Genomic DNA, 10254 nt, shown 5'->3' with positions numbered 1-10254 from the left:
GTTTTGGTTATTCCTACTTGGCTTTGTGAGTCTATGTGGAGTACATTAATGATGTTATGATGATATATAGGATGACTTGAAGATATTAGATTGTTTCTAGGTGTTTCTAGAATGACTTGCATTATGAGTTAAAAGTGAAGTATGTGATGTCTTGTCTTAGTTGACTTGTAAATCTTGTTTGATGTATATATGATTATGAATATATGATGTCTTGATTTAGGGTTTTAGAATTCTTAGTCTTGAATGTGTGAATGACATGTGACTTTAAATGATGATATGAGAGATTATTATCTGAAAACCTTGACTGAAGGGTAAGGTTAAGATTGTTGAAGCGAAAGCCGTAATGGTATCCTTCAAAGTAAAGGAATGATGGACATAAGGTTAGTTGGCTGGAACGGCATCATATTAATCCTTAGGAAAGTCATCATAAGTTTCTTGTCGCCATTGTGAGGTAGCCCTAGTGGACCTTCCTTGGTAGGGTAAACGTGATTGGGTTATGAACTTGTTATGGAACCCTTTTATGTGAACCTAACGTATGAATTACTCTATGAGAACGAAGGCTAACACCGAGTGAGTATGGTAAGGAAAAGTAGTTCTAGTTAAGTATGAAACTATATTACAAAGTATGCCCTTCATATTCCTTAACCATGTGCCTACATGGGATGTGTCTAAGTTCTACCCTCATCGGAGTTGGATAGAACTCCGGATTCCATGTCTATCATGGTCTATGTCGATTATTGTCTATTCTCATCATATGGAATACCTATTAGTATGAGGAGTTTATGGAGTTAAAATGATGGTATGGGACGCTATCTAGATATTGCACAATAGACTTTGAAGGTTTTATATCGAGTTCCTGGTCTTGTCCAAGACCATTATTTGAATTTCCTTTACGTGATGTATGAGTCTTAATGAACTAATGAACTAATGACTTATGTTATGGAGTATGTAAAAGGAATAAGTAACTATCTAGAGTAGTTATGGGTTGTCTAGTTAAGGTGTAAAGGGGCATAGGAATGGTCTTTTCGTATCTTACCTAGATGAGTCTTAAGAATGACTCTAATTAGGGAAGATGTTAATTATGCGGACATGATCCGAACTTAGAAAATCATAAGGATTATATAGGTAGTCTTGAAGAGGTTAATTATGGACATTATCTTCTTGAACTACTTAAGTAAGTCTTTTGATAGCCTTGATGAGAAAATGTCATAGTGTCTATATGTTGATATGTTTGATGTCTTGAAGTGTGTATGTGACTCTTTATAAGTAATCTTAAGGGTCGTTTGGGCATATCTAGAGGGTGTATGGGCAGTCTTTCTTTGTGTGACTTAAGTGAATCTTAGGATAGCTTTAAGTAGAAGATTACATGCTAAAGGGTGTCTTAAGTGAAGAAAAAGCATCTTAACTGTACATTGAAATAATTCACTGTATCAGTGAATGAGTTCACTGTAAAGTGATCTCTAGAATATGATTTTTGGTTTGAATGTTATCTTACTTGTTTTCAAGTTGATAAATGTTGTTCTTATGATTATAATATGATTTTTAAATGAAAAGATGCATATTTCCAATAAAGTCCGTTTTCATGATTTTTATGCATAATGTCATACTTAGTACATGTGATTGTACTAACTCCATGCTTTTATCTATCTATCTATATAGTTCTTGGTAGGTGAGGATCTTTGAGAAGTGAAGACTTGGACTTATGAGATCGTTCAAGAGAAGTTGAAGTATGTCCTCACTTGACTCGAGGGCATATATGTCTTTAATGTTTTCATTCAAAGTATTGTAATAGATTAAGTATTTCTATATTCGTATTTGAAGTATGTGTCGTGTCCCAAGTATTCTTGTGTCTTAAGATGATGAGATTGAGACTTAGTATTTCCTATTACTTTTATATATGAAAGAGATTTCGAAGACTATATTATGTTTTGTGAAAAGTTTTAATTCCGCACTATTTTTCACTATGTATATGCAATGAATGATATGAAAGGGCTTGTGTTAGACCTCCGAGTGATTGATGACGCCTGTTACAATCCAAGATTGTACCCTAACTTCTAAGGTATGGTTTCGAGTTGTGACAATCTTGGTATCAAAGCATAGGTTGGTGAAAGTAGTATTAGGAATCAAGAAGTCTCATCAAGTCACGTTTGGTAGAGTCTTGACCATCGGTGTGAGTCGCGACACATCTATGGGCGAAAGGCTATAGGACGATAGAGTTTCCCTTCTTTTCTACTCCTATGTCGTGCGGTAGGTAAATGTTATGATTATACTTATTATGAGTTTCCTTGTATTTCTAGGATATGAGTACTAGAAGGATGGCCGCTAGAAGGTTGGAAGAGGAGAGGGTGAATGAGGAGGTGCCTCCTCAAGTTGAGCAAGTTCCTCAAGGTGGACAAGGAAAAGGTGCTCAAGATGCCCAAGTACCTCCCCAAGGTGATCCTATTCCTAATATGTAAGGAGGTATTGAGGTTTCGGAGATGTCTAATAGTGAGATTAGAGAGGCTTTGATTACTATAGCCCGAGCCGTGACTATGCAAGCTAATTTGAATATGATGCCTAGGGTTGTGGAGAGCACTATGACATCTAGGTTGAGAGATTTTGTGAGGATGAATCCTCCTATCTTTCTTGGCTCTAAGGTAAATGAGTATCCCCAAGAGTTTCTTGATGGAGTGTACAAAGTTTTCAGTGCTACGGGGGTCACATCTAGGGAGAAGGCGGAGTTGGCATCATACCAATTGAGGGATGTTTCTCAAATTTGGTAGACTTAATGGAAGGATAATAGCCCGGAAGGATCGGGTCCCATTGAATGGGAAGAATTTAAGAAGCTTTTCTTAGTATGTACTTTACCCGAGAGAGGAGAGAAATTAAGGTGGAGGAGTTTATCAATCTCAAACAAGGCAATATGAGTGTTGAGGGAGTACTCTTTGAAATTCTCAACTTTGTCAAGGTATGCCACTTCTCTTGTTTCCAATCCAAGAGATAAAATGAGTCATTTTGTGTCGGGGGTAGCTAACTTAGTGGTGGAAGAATGTCGTACCGCTATGTTGCATGATGATATGACCCTAGCCAGACTCATGGTGTATGCACAATCAATTGAAGAGTCTAAACTTAGGAGGATGGCTAGAAGTTTGAAAAGGAGTGGTGCTAGTGATCAAGAGCAAACTAGGTTTAAGAAGAAGGTTCAATCTCAAGGAGAATCTCAGAGTGCTAAGTTCAAGGTTGAGAAAGGAGGTGGTTACAAGGATGGCAAGCCTACTTGTGCAAATTGTGGCAAGAAACACTATGGTGAGTGTCTATTGGGTACCGGGAGTTGCTTTGGTTGTGGTAAAGATGGGCATAAAGTGAGAGATTGTCCTATGATTGCTTCTAGAGGTAGAGAGGGTAACCAAGTTGCTCCTAGTGTTCCAAAAGATGATGCTTCAACAAAGAGACATTTCTATGCACTCCGTTCAAGGGTGGAGAAGCCGGATGAGAAGGAGAGTGATGATGATGTTGGGAAGTTCTCTTTCTTTTGTTAAGATATGAGTTTCTTCTAAGTGGGGGAGTATGGTTTGTAGATAGGATAGAAATTCTTGAATATGTTGCTTGTGCATGATATTTAGGAGTTTGGTTGAAATTGAATTTCATTTGCTTCTTGCATTGTATGTTCTATGAAGCATTGATTAATTGTAAGAGATGTCTATATGTTGTTACTTTGAATAGTAGCATGTTTATATCATGAATTATCTAAAATTAGAACTTTTGAAAAATTGCTTTAAAATGGTTTAAAAAATCACTGTTGCATTAAAACTGAATGCTGCCATATTTTTGAGAAAATGACTAATTAATTCTTTTGCCTAAAAATTTTGTGATCTGTTTATAACTGGTGTATATGAGTAAGATATTGAGCATAAAATAAGCTTTTATTATTTGGAAGGAAGCATGTGAGTTTTGTAGCATAATGAGTTATAGAATTGTATGCTAAATTCTTGTTGTGTTGTGAACCTCTTGACTATGTGAAATTGATGTTTTCTTTTTGATTATCTGTTGTATTTCATGGTTATTAGCTACTAGATGAGTCACTAATCTTGGAAGTGTTCGGAGAGTGGCAAATGTCATTCGAGGACGAATGTTGTCCAAGTGGAGGAGATTGTAAGACCCTGAAAATGACCTAGGTTAATTAGATCCTAACATGTTTGTATTGATGGTATAAGGTCCTAAATATGTCTAATATATGGTATAGATTCAGTAGCTAAAATATTAGAGGTGTTGGAAGTTAAACGTCAAGGGACGACTAAGACGTTTGGCGACTAAGTCACCTAAATATCTAAAATGTGGTTCTATGTGCTTATGTTTGTTTCATGATATTTTAAGGTTCTTAATAGAGTTAATATCATGTATAGACAGTGGTTAAAGTTTTGTGAATTTTGGAGGTCAAATGACCAAGATTGTTCAAGGTGTTTGAAAGATATGTCTTGAGTTGACCTTGTACGTCTAGGCGAGTTTCGTTGAGTTTTACGTGTTTGTTTTGGATGAAATTCATATGAGAGATGTTAAAATTATAGACGGTCGTATGTGGGTTAGAAACGTGCGAGAAATTATCCCCAAGGACCATTAAAGGGTCCTTGAGGAAGGACCATTAAAGGGTCCTTGAGGAAGGACCCAAAATCAGTGCGCAGGCTGTCCTATGCAGACCTTATCGACGGAGCAATCAACGGCCAGTCGTGGCTGTGTCACCCCGTCAAAGGGTCCCGTCGTGAGGGAATTATCCAAGGGTGAAGAGAGTATATTTGGGCAGCCACTATAGCCAACGACGGAGGGCTGTGACGCCCCGTCGTGCTTGTGATGCCCCGTCAAGGGCAGGCGTCATGCGCAACCTGTTCCTACGCAGGTTTTGCTGCCAATTAAGGGGCGAATTGGTATATTCACCCCAATTATAAATTAATTCATTGGCGTTTTATTAAGGGTCTTTTGGGTATTTTAATTAAGTATATAAAGGGTAAACACCTTAAAGACTTCATTCTTCCAAATTGCAAACCCAAATCCCTTAAGAAATCTCAAAGACTCCATTGAAGTCCAAATTGAGGAAGAAACTTGGTGTGGGGGTTTTAAATGAAAATTCTTCATCAAAGTGAAGAATTATCATCCTTGAGGTATGACTTTTGATCCTTCAAACTTGTTTCATCAAGGAGCCCAACTCTCAAGATGTTTTTTCAAAGTTTTCTAAAGTAAATTGTCTAATTTCATGATTCTACCATGGGTTCTTGCATAAAGGATTTCTAAACATTGAATTATGATCTAATTTATATTGTATTTATGATTTCAATCTAAATTACCTATAAACCCATGTAAATTGATGAATCCAAGTTTTGACTACTTATTGAGTTATTTGATATTAAGCAAATATTGTTGAATTGTTATGTAGTTTCTTATGGGCTTTCTAATGATATAAGAATTGTATTCAATTGATATCTATTTGATCTTAGATTGTTAAAACTAGATTTAATTGATGTGAATTCATTGAGTTTTATGGTTATTACTTGAATTATTGTTCATGGCCATGGGTAAGGGCCTTGTGATGTTGAATTGGTTAATTTGGCATTGAATTAAAGTATGGATGAGGGGATGAAGGTATGTTGACCCATTTTATTTAATTTATATTAATTATACTTCGATTTTATTGTGATTGATATGGTCCACTTATGGTGGCGGTGTTATGTGTTTTACTTGCAATTGACGTGGCCTTGTCGGAGTTACTTTATGCAATATGATGAGCATGGCCTTCTTGGCAACTACTTGAAGTAATGTGGCTGTTTGTGTAGTTGATTATGTGAAGCATGGCATTATATATCTACATGTGAAGTCATATGTGTGTTCTTCAACTTATGTTGCCTTAAGTGATCATGTTAGACTATGACTTTGACATTATGAGTATAGTGTTATAAGGGTTAAGTCTTGGTTATTCCTACTTGGATTTGTGATTCTATGTGGAGTACATTAATGATGTTATGATGATATATAGGATGACATGAATATATTATATTGTTTTTAGGTGTTTCTAGAATGACTTGCATTATGAGTTAAAATTGAAGTATTTAATGTCTTGTCTTGGTTGACTTGTATATCTTGCTTGATGTATATATGATTATGAATATGTGATGTATAGATTTAGGGTGTTAGAACTCTTAGTATTAAATGTATGAATGACATGTGACTTTAAATGATGATATGAGAGTCTATTATGTAAAAACCTTGACTTAAAGGTAAGCGTAAGCCGTAATGGTATCCTTCAAAGTAAATGAATGATAGACTTAGGGTTAGTTGGCTGGAACGATATCATATTAATCCTTAGGAAAGTCATCATGAGCTTCTTGTCGCCATTGTGAGGTAGCCCTAGTGGACCTTCCTTGGTAGGGTAAACGTGATAGGGTTATGAACTTGGTATGGAACCTTTTTATGTGAACTAACGTATGAATTACTCTATGAGAATGAAGGCTAGCACCGAGTTAGTATGGTAAGGTAAAGTATTTCTAGTTAAGTATGAGACTAGATTACAAAGTATGCCTTTCTTATTCCTCAACCATGTGCCTACATGGTATGTGTCTAAGCGTCTAGCTATCATGGTCTATGTCGGATATTGTCTATTCTCATCATATGGAATACCTATTAGCATTAGAGGAGTTTATGGAGTTTAGGTGGTGGTATGGGACGCTATCTAGACATTGCACAATAGACTTTGAAAGTGTTATGTGGAGTTCCTAGGTCTTGTCCAAGACCATTATTTGAATGTCCTTTATGTGATGTATTAGTCTTAATGAACTAATGAACTAATGACTTATGTTATGGAGTATGTAAAAGGAATAAGTACCTATCTAGTGTAGTTATGGGCTGTCTAGTTAAGGTGTGAATGGGGCATAGAAATGGTCACTTCATATCTTTCCTACACGAGTCTTAAGAATGAGTCTAATTAGGGAAGATGTTGATTATGTGGACATGATCCGAACTTAGGAAGTCATAAGGATTATTTAGGTAGTCTTGATATATCAATCATGGACGTTATCTTCTTGACCAACTTAAGTAAGTCTTTTGATAGCCTTTGATAAGGAAATGTCATAGTGTCTATATGTTGATATGTTGATGTCTTGAAGTGTGTATGTGACTCATTATAAGTAATCCTAAGGGTCGTTTAGGCACATCTAGAGAGGGTGTATGAGCGGTCTCTCTTTGTATGACTTAAGTGAATATTAGGATAGCTTTAAGTGAGAATATTACATGCTAAAGGGTGTCTTAAGTGAAGAATAAGCATCTACATTGTACAGTGAAATAATTCACTGTAACAGTGAATGAGTTCACTGTAAAGTGATCTCTAAAATATGATTTTTGGTTTGAATGTTATCTTATGTGTTTCCAAGTTGCTAAAAGTTGTTCTTATGATTTCATATGACTTTTAAATTTTAATTAAGTATGTTTTCATGATTTTTATGCATAATGTCATACTTAGCACATGCGGTTGTACTAACTCTATGCTTTTCTATATCTATATAGTTCTTGGTAGGTGAGGAACTTTGAGAAGTGAAGACTTGGACTTAGAAGATCGTTCAAGAGGACACTTGACTCGAGGGCATATATGTCTTTTATGTTTTTATTCAAAGTATTGTAATAGACTAAGTATTTCTATATTCGTATTTTGAAGTATGGGTCGTGTCCCAAGTATTCTTGTGTCTTAAGATAATGAGATTAAGACTTAGTATTTCCTATATCTTTTATATGAAAGAGATTTCGAAGACTATATTATGTTTTGTGAAAAGTTTTAATTCCGCACTACTTTTCACTATGTATATGAAATGAATGATATGAAAGGGCTTGTCTTAGACCTCCGAAAGATCGACGACGCCAGTTACAATCCAAGATTGTACCCTAACTTCTAGGGTATGGTTTCGGGCTGTGACAGATATACAGTAACACAAATAATTAAATACACGAAATTGAGTGGGATACATGGATAACATTGAGTTTCAATATGAAATTTAGAGCCATTGTTCTCCAAATCGTCTTCAGTACCTTCAAAGTTGATAACTCAGTTTCCGTGGTATGTTTTTAACAAAAGTCAATATCGTCCAACAAAAACAACCAAATAAATATGCAGATAAAAAAAAATTGAACCAAACTCCAATTATCCTTAATGGTGTTTTTAGGTCCTTATTTGTACATGGCATACCTCTTTTTCATTGTTAATTTAGATTACTTTTTTTATAAAAAAAAAAAAACACAATTGTTGCAAAATTCAAATTAAAATATACTAAATTAAGCAATCAAAGATCCAACAAGCCCAAAATGCAGATATTTCCCGCCCTCAGAAACATGTATTATAATATTATACGAATCGTAGTCTTTTGAACAATCAAGTTGATATAAGAAATTGAACTTGCACTTAGATTTTTCTCCCAAAATGCGTATCATTTTCGACCTAAAGAGTGATATGGAAGGGGTATAATAATAGAGGGATTAGCAAGAAATTGAAAAATTTAGAGAGAGCAATGAGGGAAAAGGATCTGATATATTCCTCAAATTTTTTAAGTAGTGATATATCCTTCATTACAAATATGGCTCATATATATATTTACCATCGTAAAAAAGGAATAACATATATCCATATTGTTACAATAGTGATTTCTATATACCTTTATCTAACGAAAGCAAAATAAAAAATGATTTCAAATTTTAAAAATTGGCTTATTTGGAAAGTATTTTTAAGTGCTTTCCAAAAAAGTTATTTCGGTGAGAAAAAAACTAATAAATTAGAAAGACACTTTCGAATAGCAATTAAAATTTGACAAAAATATTAAAAAGTACTTTCAAGTTTATTTTTCTAGAATATTAATGAGAAACTCTTTGACACTAGTAAGATAAATATTGAATTTGAAGTTTATGTGTTTCCTTAGTTTAGTAAAAATAACATGTCAAATGTTCCACGTTAATCATATAGATGAGTTTGAATTCTTGTTATTATTAATAATAAATGATATAACCTTTTAGTTTTAGTTTGTTTATCTAATTTGATTTCATACAAACTTTTAAAAAATACATAAAAATGACTTTTAAATTTTATGATCTTATATTAAATATAGATAGAATAATTAAATTTTTGTTGATAATATTTATTTTCATGTTGTATATCTCGTAAGATTGCTGACTTTCACCACTTAAAGAGTGAAAACACGTAGAAGTTCTTCACTATTTATTTATTTTTATTTTCTCTTTCCTACATTTGATTTCAACATTTTTTTGAAATTATATTTGAAAATTAGTTTAATATAAATTTAAATTTTCGCTCAGAAAACTTTTGATTATAATTTTATCGTCAAATACAAGTTTAATTTCTGAAATATGCTTTTACTTTTTTGTTTAAACATTAATTAATTCATATTCAAACGCTTCATGAGTATCCTAGATAGATATTTATTTCTACGAAACACAAAAAATTGATAGGTAATCAACATAAGATATTTTATGTTGCCCTTTTTTTATCTAGAAATTGCACATGAGTAAAGTATACATTCATCTATTCACTTTTTTCTTGTTTTGCTTTTGTTTTATTATTTGACTAACCTTTTAGCCTGGACAATGACAAACATTTATTTACTAGTTGACATTTATAGTCCAAAAATATCTAGAATCTAGGATATTTTTGTGCTTTTAAATGCAATTGGTTACCTCAAATTGTTACCAATCAAAGCTTGTATAGCCAATAATGTGAAGGCTAGGATAAGTAGTATCAAGCCCCCACCCCCACCCCTAAAAGAAAGATGTACCCTATGAGCAAGGGCAATTGTGATGGATGCATGAGTCAATGGCCAAATATTTTCTAAAGGATGTGAAAAAATCAATGTAAAAAGGCTTATTACGTGGGTAAGAAAAGCTTCGATTTATCTAATTCAAATTTAAGATCGTGTCGACTTAAGAGAGCTACGTTCGACAGATTTGGTTCATCATCTTGAATCTAAAATGAAAGAAACGTATATATAGTAAATATTTAAATACTCCTTCTGTTTAAGAAAAATGATCATATTTCAACTTTAGTTTGTTTAAAAAAGAATGACCCCTTTCCTTTTTTGACAACACTTTAACTTTAATTTTTCATGTGACATGTTTAAGACCACAAGATTAAAGGGCATTTTGGTATATTTGACATAACTTTAATTTAGAACCATAAGATTAAAGTCTCTCTATTTTCTTAAACTCCGTTCCAAGTCAAACTAGGTCATTCTTTTTTAT

General features: G+C 33.7%; 1 protein-coding gene across 1 annotated transcript; it reads left to right on the top strand.

Annotated features, from left to right (window-relative positions):
* The first annotated feature begins 2477 nt into the window (after positions 1-2477).
* Positions 2478-3518, top strand: LOC138347357 (uncharacterized). Its single transcript, XM_069295477.1, has 2 exons — positions 2478-2758; positions 2948-3518. The coding sequence occupies exons 1-2, from the start codon at positions 2478-2480 to the stop codon at positions 3516-3518; spliced, it is 852 nt and encodes a 283-aa protein (XP_069151578.1).
* The last annotated feature ends 6736 nt before the right edge of the window (positions 3519-10254 follow it).

Source organism: Solanum lycopersicum, chromosome 3, assembly GCF_036512215.1.
Source record: "Solanum lycopersicum chromosome 3, SLM_r2.1".
Lineage (NCBI taxonomy): Eukaryota > Viridiplantae > Streptophyta > Magnoliopsida > Solanales > Solanaceae > Solanum > Solanum lycopersicum.
The sequence above is the reverse complement of the archived record's forward strand: the minus strand, read 5'-3'. Positions and strand labels throughout refer to the sequence as shown.

What these genes read in the sequence shown, in the direction of transcription:
- LOC138347357 (XM_069295477.1), top strand. Translation starts at nt 2,478, where the DNA reads ATGTCTAATAGTGAGATTAGAGAGGCTTTGATTACTATAGCCCGAGCC. An exon ending in AGGGATGTTTCTCAAATTTG is followed by an intron (nt 2,759 to 2,947) that starts GTAGACTTAATG and finishes AACTTTGTCAAG; the next exon opens with GTATGCCACTTCTCTTGTTT.